We start from the raw sequence: 16,031 nt of genomic DNA on the forward strand, positions 1-16,031 counted from the left end.
TTAGATACAAAAAGCATTGAAGACAGGATGTTTGGGTTTAAGAACAGTTTCGGGGAAAAGATAATAGTACTGAGAAAGGAATATGGCAAGTTGACATCGTTCTCAGGGAACCGTACCAGTGAAGTGTGGAAACCGGACTTGTTTGATGATCTATTATTAGAATATCTTGAGGACTTGTTTCAGTTGGCAGAGGAAAGTTTGTTCGTTTGAGGATAAGATCTTGAGAGTCATGCTCAGAATGAAAGATTCCTGTCTCTGGTATCGCTGTGAAACATAAGTAAAGTTCCACTCCAGAGCCACACGCATCGTAGATGGGGTAGAGTTCAAATCCATTTCCTACCACCACTGCTCCACAGCCTTCTGACCTAAAAGAAGTTGAGTGACTAGTTGGAAATGTTATGGGGTCTTCGGATAAGAAGGAGACCTTATAAGTTTACCTCCCAAGGGAAGAATACCTTGTAGGGCATCCTGGAAAATGGTAGTCCCAGGATGTGTGAATACTTCCAAGAACCAGGAGATGAACCTTTGAGGAGTAGCTCTAGCTGTTGTTGAGTTCTCGCCAGTTCTGAGCCAAACTCTACTTCAGTGGAACTTGTATCCATTGAACGTGGCTTTCACGTCTTCCCTTAATAATTCTTCTCCGGGAGAAATACACCCAACTCCTTTAGGGATTCCTAATCTACGTTGGTTTTCCTGTGACTGCATCTTCCAAGGATAGTCCTGGACCTGACTTCCCTAAAAGTGGCCCTTTCTCCCAAGTCTTAGTATATATTGACCTGGTTGAGTCAATCAGTAGCTCCTAAGGAGCTTCTTAAAGTGTAAAAGTGCTTTGAGACCTAAAGGAAATTCCACCAATGGAGCTGGGTTCCTCACTCCAGGTCTATTCCCATTTATCAATGTCCCAGTTAATAAGTAGGGCCTAGAATAGGACAAAATACTCTAGATGCAGGCTGGTTCAGATGTACAAGTTACAGCAAAACTATCTGTTCCCAGTTCCTAACAATATCCTACCATCAGATGTGCTAAAGCTCTTAGCTTTTTAGCAACTAGATTTCAATTTGGCCTGCATTTGTAGTTATGACAGATTTGTAGTTTATGAGTATGATGTCACTCATCATTTTACATTAAGTCCCTACAACTTTTTCATATTCACTACTGACAAACCAGGCTTCTTCTGTTTTTGGTGTTCACACACCTAGAAGCAAACACTTTACACTCTATCTCCTTGGTCTTGACTCTGTCAATCTTAAATTATTTAATTTTTAAATTTTTATTAATTTTTTTAATGCTTACTTTTGAGAGAGAGACAGAATGAGAGCAGGGGAGGGGCAAAGAGAGGGGGAGACACAGAATCTGAAGCAGGCTCCACGCTCCAAGCTGTCAGCACAGAGCCCAACTCGGGGCTCAAACTCATGAGCTGCAAGGTCATGTCCTGAGCCAAAGTCAGATGCTTAACCGACTGAGCCACCCAGTAGATCCAATGTGGGATTTTAAATTAGAAAACTCTCACTTACCTAGCTGACTATTCTCCCTGCTTTATTAGTCTTCAGATATTACAGGTTCATCTTCTATGTCCATATGCAAGTCGCTGATAGAAGAGAAGTAAACAAACAAAAAGGACAATTTTTTAATAGATGCTTTGTCAGTCTGACTTCTTCTCCCAACCATATTGTATACACACATATAAATGCAGCTCTTTGTCTGTGCTGTGATAAAAATCAAGATATTCTGTGTTTACAGCATCTCCTTGAGCTACCAAACTGGTATCTCTACTTAGAAAGAAATGGGTACATTGGGCAAGTTACTTTACTTCTCTAAACCTGATCTGCCTGATCAGTAAAATGAGACTGTTGGCACTATTTCCTTTACTAGTTGTCAGTAACGCTCAGCTAGCCATTTGACAATGCTCTGCAAAGTTTAACGTGCCACAGAAATGAAAACGATGATGTAACTACTGTTGAGTGCAGTGGGTTGGGCTTCATGGGTTTCCTCTTTTCTTATTTATTTATTTATTTATTTGGGAGGGAGAGAAAGATAGAGAGAAAGACAGAGAGAGCCAGGGACAGGGCAGAGGGAGAGAGAGAGCATCTTAAGCAGGCTCCCTGTTCAGCACAGAGCCAGACAGGGTTCAGTCTCATGACCCTGAGATCATGAGCTGAGCTGAAATTTAGAGTCAGGTGCCCAGCCAAGCGAGCCACGCAGGCGCCCCCGTTTCCTTCTTAAACCTGTCTGCCATGCCTGATGGCCATTAGTTCCTGACAAAACACTGTGACTGAATTTCTGATGTCCTTTTTTCCCTGACACCTGACTCTGATCCATACTCAGATTATGTGTCATTTGTTTCTTCTTGTTGCCACTTGCAGTTTCTGACCTGCAGGGCTTGCTGCGCAAGGCCTCATTCCCATGTGACCATTCCAACTCTGGACAGACTGACTCCTCAGCTCAGTGCCCCACTGTCAACACCCAGGAGCATGGAGTTTGTGAGAAGAATGACCAAAGAACTGAATGAATGATGAATGAGGGCCACCTTCATACCCATCTCTGTTCCTTTGCCTATGGCTTTGGTCTCTCGTGGACAGACGGACAGACAGAAAGATAAGTACATGCACAGAGAAACAGATGGACAGATGGCTAGTTAGACAGGTAGATAGACAGACTGACAGAGAGGCAGATCCAATGAAATACCATACGCAAAAGCAAGTTTTAAATGTGCTTGTACTTTCTGCCCTCGTTCAGGGCTGATTTCCAACAGATGCTGGTACCGTTGCACCTTTGTCTTGGACAGAACTAGATAGAAAATAGTCCTTGTCCCAAGCAGGCGGAGTGCCCCCCCCTCCACCATCCTGGCCATCTCCTGAGACTTGCTGCTTCTCCAGGACCTCCAGAAATCCCCCTTTGCCCCCACTTAACAACCAAACGGGTAACTCTTGGCTCAGCAAGGAGCTTCCAGGAAGCTTCTCCAGCCTTTGGACCAGTGTCGGTTCTGACTGGCCAGTGCCACTGCTGGGTAGGTTGGTGAAGTTTTTGAGTATCAGTCCTGCCCCCATTACTGCTCTACCTGCTCCCTACCCATCACTAAAAATCTTCCAGGAGTAGGACAGTTGTCCTTCCCTTTGCTTCTCCCTCCCGCGGGGAGCCCCCACCCACCCTGAGTTCCTTGGAGTCTTATGGTTTGTTTCCTCTCATCAGACACTTAACTGTGTGTGGCCTTGCTTCTTCGACAACTTTCCCCATGTGTGGTTTCCCGTGTGGATTTATCCAGCTCTCTAAAAATCCCTTAAAGTGCAGGGTATCTAATAAAGACTTTGTAGCCCTCACATCTCCCACAGTGCTGACTGGGGGTCTTAGCCCCAGCCTAGAATCCGATAGATCCCAGGGACTAGACCAGCTGCCTTACCCCAAACAGCTCTGAAAGGGAGGGGATGCTGTTGGGGTGATCCAGTGGCGCCCCGGTCCCACTGGTGAACACTCAGAAAAGGGGAGCTCTGCCAACCTGGGCTTGAACTTTTCATTTTGCCTCTTGTCGGGGCGGGGGCGGGGGCGGGGGCGGGGGCGGGCGGGGAGGCGGCGGTTATAGATGGAGTCTGTCGGCTGGCATTTCCCCAAACAGCTTCCAAATGTTACATTCCAGCATTTAGTCCCCCCTGTGCTTTCCTTATCTTCATTTTTAGAACACTCAAAAAATTTTTGTGTTTTGGAAAGACCCCTCTTGCTCCCCACCCTTGAATTGCCTGCTTCAGGAGGGTGGTTTCTGAGGTCAACTCCCCAGAGGACTATGTGGAGGAGATGAGAGGGGCTCATCTGCCACATTCGTGTCACATGCACGGTCACAGCCCAGTCATGTGCTGTGTGCAAGGCTGATTCCACACTTAATTAAGCAGGGCAGGATGCTGGTGACCTGCACACCTTCTCTTAGTAAACTTTCCTTTTAGCTTCTGTTTAGAGTCTCTTTAAAACACGGGTGAAAGTTTGCACATGACATAGGGAAAAGACGTGGGCTGTGCATATAAAACTTTTGCCAAAAATACCATTATATTTGGCATTCGTGGGGCCTTTGGATTTTGCAATTAGACACTGAAATTCTAAACTTTCAAAGTATTTTTTTTTTTTTAATGTTTGTTTATTTTTGAGACAGAGAGAGACAGAGCATGAACGGGGGAGGGTCAGAGAGAGAGGGAGACACAGAATCGGAAACAGGCTCCAGGCTCTGAGCAGGCAGCACAGAGCCCGACGCGGGGCTCGAACTCACGGACCGCGAGATCGTGACCTGGCTGAAGTCGGACGCTTAACCGACTGCGCCACCCAGGCGCCCCTAAACTTTCAAAGTATTTTTAAAAAATCTTTTTAAAATCTAAATTAAAAAACTGAGTTTATTTTTTTTTTCGGGTTAAAGATGTTGGGTGTTGTTTTAATTTTTTTAAATTTTTTTAAATTTTTTTTTATTAAATTTTTTTTTAACGTTTATTTATTTTTGAGACAGAGAGAGACAGAACATGAACGAGGGAGGGTCAGAGAGAGAGGGAGACACAGAATCTGAAACAGGCTCCAGGCTCTGAGCAGTCAGCCCAGAGCCCGACGCGGGGCTCGAACTCACGGACCGCGAGATCGTGACCTGGCTGAAGTCGGACGCTTAACCGACTGAGCCACCCAGGCGCCCCTGTTGGGTGTTTTTTTTTAATTTTTATTTTAAATTTTTATTTATTTTGAGAGAGCTAGAGAGCAAGCAGGGGAGGGACAGAGGGGGGGAGACAGAATCCCATCAGCACAGAGCCTGGCACTGGTCTCAAACCCACAAACCACAAGATTGTGACCTGAGCCGAAATCAAGAGTCGGACGCTCAACCGATGGAGCCACCCGGGTGCCCCTAAATGTATTTTTTAAAATCTTTCAAGACTCTAAAGAAAATAAAAACTGACCATAATCTCATCACATTGGCAGAGACCGTCTGGTTGATACATAATATTCATTAGTTTGAGGTGTACAATATCGTGATTTGCTATTTATGCACGTTATGAAACTGATCACCGTGATCAGCAACCATCTGCCACCACACAAAATTATCACAATATTATTGACAACATTCCCTATGCTGTGATGCCGCGACTTATTTATAACCGGAAGTTTATACCCCATACTCCCCCTCACTCAGTTTGCTTTCCCCGCCCTTCCCCTCTGGCAGTTACCAGTTTGTTCTCTGCATCTAAGAGTCTGATTTTGTTTTGTCCCGTTTGTTCATTTGTTCTGTGTTGTTTGAATTCCACATATAAGAGAAATCATAGTAATACTCAAAATTTCTGAAAGAAATGACATTCATTTCCTAATAGCACTTACACTGTCAGAAGGACCACCGCTGTGCTATTGCTGGATATTAAAGTGTTTCAGTCATCAATAAGCTTTATAGAGCTCTGGTTTCCGTGTCAGAATATGTACAAATATATGTATATATATTAATATGAATGCTAATATTCTATTTTTCCAATTTTTGTGTATGTGCTCGCAAAGTGAACATGTAAAATAATGCTTTGCAACAGTGCTGTGCGTTACCAAAGAATCTTATAAAATAGAGAAAAGAGGGAAATTACACACAAGTCCACTACTTCAACAAAGCCCCATTAATATTTTGGTATGCTTCTCTCCAGCTTTTTGTTTTATTCGCACTTTTTTTAATGTTTATTTTTCTGAGAGAGAGAGAGAGAGAGAGAGAGACAGACAGACAGAGTGAGAGCAAGGAAGGGCAGAGAGAGAGGGAGACACAGAATCCGAAGCTGGCTCCAGGCTCTGAGCTGTCAGCACAGATCCTGATGTGGGGCTCGAACCCACGACCCGTGAGATCATGACCTGAGCTGAAGTTGGACGCTTCCCCAACTGAGTCCCCCAGGCACCCTATTCTCACATTTTTTTCTTATTTATTTGTTATTTATTTATCTACTTGGACTTGGCATTGCAATAGAGAGAAAACCGTTATTGTGACCACCCACATCATTGTTGCAGTTTCTCTCTCTCTCTCTTTCTCTCTCTTCACTAATTATCCTTAAGTGGCCAGGGCTTGTCTGGCATGTTAGATAATGAGAAATGGCTGTCCTGTTAGTGAGCTTAGGTTTGAGTCCTGGTTCTACTGGCTGTGTGAACTTGGGAAAACTATTAAGGAAATTTGTCTCAATTTTCTCATGTGAACCATGAGGAGAACGCCCTTCTTACCTATCAGATTGTTAAGCATGAAGAGATAACAGACGTAAATTGAGTGACATAGTGATGGGCTCAGGCTGGGTAAGTGCTTAATACATTTTTTGAAATTATTTTTTCAACTTAAAATTATATCATAACAATTATTTTTCCATATAATCTTTTTAACTGTCATTTTATGATAGATAGTATTCTGCAAAACAAATAAAATTCCTATGACTAACTCACTTCCACTTTGTTTGACAGGTTATTTCCACTTTGGGGCCATGTAGATAATACTGTAATTAATACATTTTTTTCAACATAAAAACATGTTTTGCTTCAGTCTATGGATTTCCTTTAGAAAAATCCTTGGAATGGTATTTTTGGGTGAAAGTATAAACCTTGACATGGTTCTTGCTACATATAGATATTTATGTATCAAGCATAGTTTTTGAGTTCACTTTTTTTAACTTGAGTAACTGAGGATAGGGTTTTGTACTTTGATATTTTCTTTTTAATTTTTTTTTTTTAATTTGTTTATTTTGAGAGAGAGATAGTGAGCAAGGGGGCAGGGGCAGAGAGAGAGGGAGACACAATCTCAAGCAGGCTCTCCGCTGTCAGCGCAGAGCCAGATGCAGCTCGAACCCATGAACTGCACGATTGTGACCTGAGCTGTGACCTGAGCTGGAGACGCTTAACTGACTGAGCCACCCAGGTGCCCCTGTACCTTGCGATTTTCATTCAATGTTATGGCAAAGCTTTTTTTTCTTTTTAATTGTACATTTATATTGGCAGTGAATGTCTCCATGTCTCTGGCTTTTTCTATCTTTTGGATTATTTCAGATTTATAGATTTATAAAAGTACACTTACTTGAGTAAATGGTATGCAGTATGGCCTGTAATCTATAGAGAAATCACCCTCCAAAAAAATCATATTGATACGTGACCACTAACAGTTTATGAGTCTACCAATTTAACAACATATTTTGGAGCAATATGTATTATGGTTAAAAAGCATTTGTTGGGGCACCTGGGTGGCTCAGGTGGTTAAGGATCTGACTCCTGATTTCAGCTCAGGTCATGATTTCAAGGGCGTGAGACTGAGCCCTGCATCGGGGCCCAGTGAGGAGCCTGCTTAACACTCTCTCTCTTTCCCTCTCTCTCTCTCTCTCTCTCTCTAAAAAAACAAAAAACAAAAAACAAAAAAAGCATTTGCCAATGTTATGACTGAAAAGGCCTGCTTAAGTTTTGTTTCGATTTAAACTTTAAATTACCTATAAGTTGAGCATTTCATCTGCTGACTTTTAGAGCAAGGGGAATTGAGACGCTGGGAAGCTGCCTGATTTGACCAGCAGCCTGAATAAAAATTATATATATATATATATATATATATATATATATATATATATATTCAGGCCAATTATATTTCTGCTTGATGTGTGCAACTCCTAATACTTGGCATGAGTTGCTTCCTCTCTACTTCTTGAGCTGTTCTGTTTTACCGTGGAGTTCTATTTTTACAGGACAAACGGAACTGAGCAGGAAACTTGTTCTTGGAGTTATTTCCCCTAAGAAGAGCCTGCTGTTGAGAATACAGAGTCGTGTTTGACAACGGAGTCAGCAAAAAGGAAGCGGAGGAAGAGATGGTGGAGAGAATCTGGATCCTACTGGCATCATCAGACCCCTGTGCCCACCTGCACCTTGGGCTGCTTGGTTGTATAAGCCAATGCATTCTGGATTCTTTTGCTTTGTTTTGTTTTTAATTTAAGCCCATTTGCTTCAGGTTTCCTTTTTTTTTTTTAATTTTTTTTTAATGTTTATTTGTTTTTGAGACAGAGAGAGACAGAGCATGAACGGGGGAGGGTCAGAGAGAGAGGGAGACAATCCATCGTCTCTGTGTTTTCCTCTCTCAGGGAATGTATCTCCATTTATCCAGATAAGTTTTGATTCAGGAACTGGTTGGTTGTTTACCTCCTGTTCTCAGTTCCAAGCCTACCTTCTTCTATTCTGTTCTGCCAGGTTGGGACAGGGATTCAGCAAACCTCAGTCACCAGCTTCCCCTGCCAGCTGGCTTCCTGTGAAGTTCCAAGAAACGGGAAACCCCAGGGGACCGGAATATCAGAGGCAAAGAATTCCTTCCTGTTTCCAGTTCCTGCATTTCTCACTTCTGTGGTGGCGGAAAGCAGAAAGTTAGCTGCTGTTGGCAGTTCCAAGATTTGGGTTTCTTTGGTACCTACTCTGTGCTCTTTCTGTCTTCCTATATCTTTATTACCAATTCCCAATATTAAACCCACTGCACTTTCCTGCCTGGACCCTGGCTGATAGAGGACCTGATACTGGGAATCACCTTAGGGAACAGGCTCTCAAAAACAAGATTCTGAAATTTATTTGCTTTGAACTCAGAGCTGAACTCTTTGCCAATGGAAAGTGGGAGCGGGTAATCTATGGCATGCGATGGCGTTATGATTCATTAAATTATCCTCTATTCTCGCTGGGTTGGAGTGCCAGCAGGAGGCAGGGTTTTGGAGACACATTAACTGCCACCTAACGCTGGTAAAGATGATTCCGAGGAATGCAAGGTGAGCCGGCTGCTTCCGACGCACTATGGTGCTTGCAGGATGGAAATAAACAACAAGCTTTCAGCTCAAATCATCTCTAAGGAATCAGAGGGCTTCTAAGACTGCCCTAAAAATATCTCTTATTCCTTATAGTTATAGGACAGACATGTTTAGAAAATCAGACCCAAACGAAACATTCACAGATGGGCCACGTCTCATATGCGAGAGTGGAGGTGGTCATTTAGGAGGAATCGACTCTGACACGAGGAACAGGAACCTTTGGGTGGGCTTGGATGAAGCTGAAAATCTGGACCTCCCCCTCCCCCCAAGTGTCACTGAGCTTCCCTTGATAGTGGACGAAGCCTCTCATTTCCTATTTGATAATAGCAGCCTTCCTTTGCTTGAAAACCTGTAGTAAGCACTTCTGAGGCAGCTGCCTTTGCATGGGGATCCCTAATCTTTTAAATGCTCCCAATGCCCATGGCCTTCAGGCTTTTATCTAGAGTCAGATCCCAGCATATTCAGGGAGAGAAGGGCAGAGTCTGGCTCTGGAGGAAAAGGCTTTACTCCAAAAGAATCACAAGGTTTTGTTAAATTCATGCTAGAAGAAACCCAATATAGGTAGAGATGGATTCTAAGGGTATCAGATCAAGGAGAACACAATACAACATTGGGTTGGGGCCAAACTGAGGTAGCCCTGATATAATACACTTTCCATAGGTTTTTGGACTTAATGCTACCGTAGACTGTTTCAGCAGTAGCCCCAGGGAATCATGCCATTTTGTGTATCAGGCCCTCGTGTAATTCCTTCCACATTGATTTTGGCTTAGCTATTTCACTTGCTTTTGGCCAATGAGACGTTAGTAAGTGTGATACAGACGGAAACCTAAAAAGCACTTGCACATTGGGGTCTGCCCTCTCTTTGCTCCTTTTGGACTCACTTCCATGTTGAAAGAGCACAGACAAATCTGCTGAAGACACACGGCCCAACTGACAGCCCGCACCAACTCCAAGTCATGTGAACGAGGTCACCTAAGACCAGCATCCTCCAAATAATCTGTCAACTGACCACAAATGCACAAGGGAGCCCAGCTGATGCCATGGAAAGCAGAAATGAGTTGCCCCAGCCGAGCCCAGCCTAAGTTGCTAATCTACAGAATCATAAATACATAAATGATAAACATAAGCCCTAAGTTTTGTTACACAGCAAAAGCAAGCAGAGACAAATGTATTAGTTTGAGTGGCTGGAAGTGGTCTGTTTACTAAGTTGGTTGGCTGACCCCTGTGGACAACAATGATGCAAGTTGATAGAATTTCTATGGAATAATGGGCAGAAACGATCCCAAAGGCTTAAGGAGGTAGGAATAATGGGGCAATTTGTCATGTGTAACCTGTGCATCTTTCCTCCCCTTGAAAGGGCCCAAGGGATATTCCCTTCACTCAAGCATTGAGAAATGCATTAGCGAGGGAGCCCCACAACCTTGGGTGCCACCAGATGGCTGTTTTCTGTAGGACAAAGATGATGATAGGAAATGCTACCACGGATATGGGCTTCCTGACTTCAATGAGATGATAAGATCCCAGAAGAGCAATCGGATTTTTTTACTTACAGGAAATCTTTAGTAGTGGCCGGCCCTAAGAATTAAGTAGTTGTCCGGCCTACCAAAGCATGGCTTGATCTATAGAATAGAAATCTGGCTTGTGTTTTCACAACTGAGAATCACAGCTTCTTCCCCAAATTCTTAGAAAGGACCCCGCAACAATGCCATGGGTACTGTAGATCTTCTTCCAAGCTATCCCCAAGGGGACTTGAAGTCATTCCTGAAGGTGTCTGTGCACTGGGGGAAATGGAAATACCCAGGCTTTTCAGGGATTCCTGAACGCTGCTCTGAAATGACACCAATCCTTAGGAACCCCAAATGTCACCTGTGGTCCACTAGTCAAAGGAGAGGCTTATAGTGGTCAGGTGATGAACAGAGTTTGTGCCTAAACACATCTCATTGTGATCTGTGACTCAAGCACCCATTAAAAGTGATCATTAGGAGGACTAATCAACAATATAGGTGTAAGCTTGTGGTACAATGACAAATTTGAAAAAAGGATGGAAAATTACAACTCTAGCTGAGATCGCATACATGTCTGGACAAGGACCAAATACAAACAGCAAAAATGAAAATACTTGTGCTGAGATGATGAGATCATAGGTGGTTTTTGCTTGTTTGGCATTTCTCAGTTCCTCAAACTCTCCCGAATACTATTTTTGTTCCCTTTGTAAAAGGTACTTTTTTTTTTTTTAAAGACTTAGTGTTCATTCGGCTCTTTTGTTTCAAGGATTGCCTTTACATACTTTTAGCCAATCCTATTAATGTCATAAAAAGTAAGGATGTCACGAGTCGCCATTTTCTTCAATATTACGATGAGTCTCAGAGCCAATCATGCACGAGGCATCTATTCCAAGCAACAGACTGCAGGACTGACAAACCCCTCCTCCCTCCTTGGCCTCCAGGAGCTTAGAGTCTAAGGAGAAGATGTAACATGTGCTCAAATCCTCATGATTCAAAACTGAGAAAGATAAGATGCTAACCTAAGACTCGGCTCTAGATAATGTACACATTTGGATAGTTCATAGATCAGCAGGTGCCCTGAACTCCATGGCCCCAGTACACAGACCAAATTTCACATGGTTAACCTGCTGTTGCTGCGTGCAGTTACCCTGGACACGCATGGAAGGGGTTCCACGGCGTTTCTAAAGTGCCAACCATCAAAGGCCTTGACTAGTGAGTGTCACTGTGTCACAGACATGGAACCGAGTCACTGAAAGGTTAAGTTTAAAGTCACAGAGAGGGCCGGGAAAGGAGCCCTAGTTTGGGACTTTGACCATTATGGATACCCATCTGAAATCTTTGCAGGTACAGCATACTAGCGTGCTAAATTTTTCTAATGTATGCCATTGGTTTCTGAGGTTAAGAAAACAGAATTTTTAAAGATGTAGTTTAAAACAAAATCATCCAACATGGTGCCATTGCAGGTTAAAACAAATGCTTTGTGATTCAGACCTCACAAAATACTCAACGGCTTTTCTCCACGATTTGTAGCCGCCCACTGTGTACTTAAATGCTTTCTGTTAATTAAACAACTCAGATGTCAAGATTCCAGTAAGCCACATAACTTGTCAATTATGGCTTGACTGTGTGTAAACTCTAATGGTCTCAAAAGGCTTTTCCAGTATACCCAGAGGAAACAGTGGAGAAAATAACTCTATTGGCAATTCGTCCTTTCCTATAACTGAAAATTTCCATTCATCTCCGCTTCTGGAAATCACTTTGGAAACTTAGGGGGGAAACTCCCTTTGTGTTGAGTCTGGCAGCAAGAACGAGCTGCAAAGCACTCACTGGGGTCTCGGGTCCGGGGCAGTCATTTTCTAAAGTGCGGTAGTGCTTGCTTAGGGACACAGGATGCAGGGGTGAGTGCCTGGATGTGGGGAGGGCGGACTGCCTGACGTGCTCTGAGCACACCATGGCCAGGCGCTGCCCGCTCTCTTGGCGGTCTCCTCTTCAGTGCTGGAGCTACAAAGGCATTGGACAAGTGCAAACAACGAGCTCTGCAGGCCAGAGGATTCTTGTTCAGAGTCCAGAACATTCTCAAGGACGTCCCATCCGGTCACCCCAGCTCCTGAAAACACAGGTTCAAATCTGGGGAGACAAGTCCACAAATAGGAAAATCACTTTGCTGATTAGAGAAGAGATAACCTCTCAAAAACAGACTGGAGTGAGAAACGGCTGTGGGGGAAGAGCTCATCTATCTGGAGGCAGCAGAGTTCAAGACCTTTGTGTTTCCCCCCTCCATCATGGTCCTCGTCCACGTCTTCAGCCTCTCTCTCCAGACCTGTTGCAAGAGGCCTCTCCCCTCTGTTCTCAGGCCTGCAGTCGGCCCAGTGACACTGGAGCACAGTTGGCGGGGCTCCCCGTTCAAAGCCTTTTGTAGCTCCCCACGGAGCCAGATATGTCTGTTGGCTCCTGCAGACGCATTTTCCACCCTGCTCTACCCTGCTCAGGTCACCGGAGGGTGACCTTGGACTGCTCACTGGGCTCTCTTTTCCCCCCGGCTTGCATGCCATGCTTTCCCTCAGACTAGGGGATAAAGAAGGCTGTAACGAGTAGCATAGTGAGGTTGGGATGTGCTTCAGCAACCCCCCAGACGGGCTGCAGGCGCATCTGGCCTAGCTCTGATTTGCTTTGGTCAATGAGATGTGGATGGAAACCTGAAAAACACATGCATGGTAGGGTCTGCCTTCTCTTTGCTCTTTTTGGACCCGCTTCCATGTTGAAAAGAGTACAGACAAACCTGCTGAAGACACACGGCCCAACCGCCTGCCAGCAGCAACTCCAAGACATATGAATGAGGCCACCTGAGACCAGCATCCCCCAAACAATCTGTCAACTGACCACAAATGCACGGGGGAGCCCAGCGGATGCCATGCAAAGCCTTGCAGGTGGCCTTCTCCTATTGCTGTTCTCACCAGCATTCTGGTAACTATGCCTTCCCCTGGGGCGCCTGGGTGGCTCAGTCGGTTGAGCGTCCGACTTCAGCTCAGGTCATGATCTCGCGGTCTGTGAGTTCGAACCCCATGTCAGGCTCTGTGCTGACAGCTAGGAGCCTGGAGCCTGCTTTGGATTCTGTGTCTCCCTCTCTGCCCCTCCCCCGCTCATGCTCTGTCTCTCTCTCTCTCTCTCTCTCTCTCTCTGTCAAAAATAAATAAACATTAAAAAAAAAATTTAACTATGCCTTCCCCTGTCCCCTCTAGGCCTAGGGGTGCTCAGCTCTCCCCTGCTCTTGCCAGTTTCAGGTCGCTCAACCTCCCCACCGCCCCCTTCCTGCCTTTGCAGCTAGTAAGCTTGCCTCAGGCACCCCTTCTGAGTGTGGCCTCTGTTTCCTGCGGAGACCTGAGGCATGCATGCCTAAGGAGCAACATCTAACCTCCTTTGCCTGGAATTCCTGGCTCACAGCAGGGCCCCCAACCAGCTTCCCTCTGGTCCCACACCTAGCTTTTTCCAGGCTGGGATCACACGCCTTTTCCTACAGATGTGATGTCCCCCTGCCTCTGCCATTCCCCCTGTGTCCCCTTTATCTAGAATAGTCTGTTATTCGCATGTTTGCCTGGTGCAAATGTCACCTCCTCCATGAAGCCTTCCCTCTTCCCTGATTGTCCCCAGCCTAAAGTGATACTTTCTCCATCTCTGAATTTTCATGTATTATTTGTACTTCTTGTAATGCCACAGGGAACTAAAATACAAAATACACAGACTTCTCACACAATTAAAAACTCACAAGCCCAGGGGCACCTGGGGGGCTCAGTCAGTTAAGAGTCCGACTCTGGATTTTGCCCAGGTCATGATCTCATGGTTCATGAGTTCAAGCCTCACAGCCGGCTCTGTGCTGACAGTATGGAGCCTACTTGAGACTCTCTCTCCCTCTCTCTCTGCCACTCCTCTGCTTGCACTCTCTCTTTCTCTCAAAAATAAATAAATAAATAAACATTTTTTTTTTTGAAAACCCTCACAAACCAGGTGAGTGAGGAGGTTACTTTCTCTTCTCCTCTTCCAGCCCCCACCCGCCTCCCTGGAACAGCTGCGCTCTACATGGAAGGAAGCTGGATGTGGGGTGGGCATTTCTGGGGATTCTGAGGATAGGTACATAAGGTGGGCTTTGGGATAAAGTGATAGTTTGAGCGCTTCATGATTTTCCAAATATGTTCCAAGAAGCACAATGTACCTTAGAGGCCTTTGCAGGGACCTAAGGCAGGGTGTATATACCCCTCAGTCTGGTTTCACCACTGTTTTAACATGCTTTTGTGAGATAATTGAAAAAAATATATATATATACCGGTCTCTGCCTGGGGCTCCTGGCACAGAACTCCTAAAGCACTTGTAATTTTCTAAATGATAAGAGCATTGGGAACATCTTTGTTCTAATATTTGGTCTTTGACTTCACTTCCTGACAGAGTTCCTAAATCCCTTGAAACTTCCTGGATGACAGCAGTGTCTTTTGTTGTAATGAAGTGAATCTTGATGAGCTCCTGGATGGGGACAGGTCACCAAGAAGACTAAGCTATGGTGAGAAGCTTGGAATTTTCAGTCCCACCCCTCACCCCAACCCCATTCTCCAGAGAGGGGAGAAGGGCTAAAGATGGGGTTAATGATTGGTCATGCCTATGTGATAAAGCCTCCATAAAAATCCCTGAAGTAGGGCTTCCAGGGGCTTCTCTGTTGTGGAGCACAAGTTGGTACTGGGAGAGTGGCACACACACAGAGTGTGGACGCCCCCACATATCTTGCCATATGCATTTCTTCTATCAGATGTTCACTGTATTGTTTATAACCCATTATTGTAGGTTGGTAAACAGTAAGCAAACTGTTTTCCTTGCTTCTGGGAATTGCTCTATCAAATTCACCGAACCTGAGGAGGGGATGGTGGGAACCTCAGATTATTTATAGCTGATTGGTCAGAAGCAGAGGTGACAGCCTGGGCTGGCCATTGGCATCTGAAGTGGGGGGTGGAGGGTGGGGAGGGCAGTCTTGTGGGACTGAGCCCTTAACGGGTGGGATCTCATGCCATCCCCAGCGACATAGGGTCAGGCTTGAGTTAAATCGTAGGACACCAAGCTGGTATCCCAGAGAACTTCCGGGTGGGGAAAAGCCCCATGCATTCACGACAGAAGTGTGTGCATAGTAGTGACAGTAAAGGAGACCCAGAGGAGGAGGACTCAAGTTTCCCCACTCAGTATGTACAGGTGTTCTAATGTTTCCTTTATGAAAGGGTTATGATGGGAAGAAAAGAAAGAAAAGATTGGAAACCACTGCACAGAGAAGGCACCTGCACCATGGCGGCATGTGGAGGCTATGGTCAGTTCTTAGGTGGAAGTTCCTAAGGGGAAGACAAGAGACTCAGGCAAAACAAAACAAACACAGATTTGATCAACTGCTAGGTGGTACACAGAAATCTGGCCTCTTTTCATTTTAGCCCAAATTATACCAATGAAAACAGTGTTTTGAGTACCTTATCTCCAACTCTTGATTGTAAGAATCTTGGAATACTAATGTTGTGCCCCATTCACCCTTATGACCTCCACACAGCCTACCTGACACAGAGTCTTGCAAACAGACACTTAGTGCATATTTCAGAGTGAATGAATTAACAAGTAGCCCTATACTGGGAATCACAAGACCTTTTATTTTTCTGTTATTATTTCACTCAAGAAAGTTAGGTAACATCCCTTAGTCCGAATCTTGCCATTTGTAAAATGAGGA

At 44.7% G+C, this 16,031-nt stretch overlaps 1 protein-coding gene across 2 annotated transcripts in view; it reads right to left on the minus strand.

The window, feature by feature from the left end:
* Window positions 1-1,520: 1,520 nt before the first annotated feature.
* The window catches only part of PDCD1LG2 (programmed cell death 1 ligand 2), a 66,864-nt gene continuing 52,353 nt past the window's right edge, over window positions 1,521-16,031 (minus strand). The window contains exons 7-8 of one of the 2 annotated variants that reach the window (XR_003964287.2): window positions 12,116-12,415; window positions 1,521-1,588 (exon numbers count right to left, since the gene is read on the minus strand). Coding sequence is in view for 1 of the 2 variants with exons in the window: in XM_030293930.1 (XP_030149790.1) it covers window positions 12,410-12,415 (6 nt within the window). In the remaining variant the exon portion in view is untranslated. Of the gene's footprint in view, window positions 1,589-8,022; window positions 12,416-16,031 lie in introns of those variants that run through there. The other variant, XM_030293930.1, reaches the window with a different exon arrangement.

Source organism: Lynx canadensis, chromosome D4 (genome assembly GCF_007474595.2).
Source record: "Lynx canadensis isolate LIC74 chromosome D4, mLynCan4.pri.v2, whole genome shotgun sequence".
NCBI lineage: Eukaryota > Metazoa > Chordata > Mammalia > Carnivora > Felidae > Lynx > Lynx canadensis.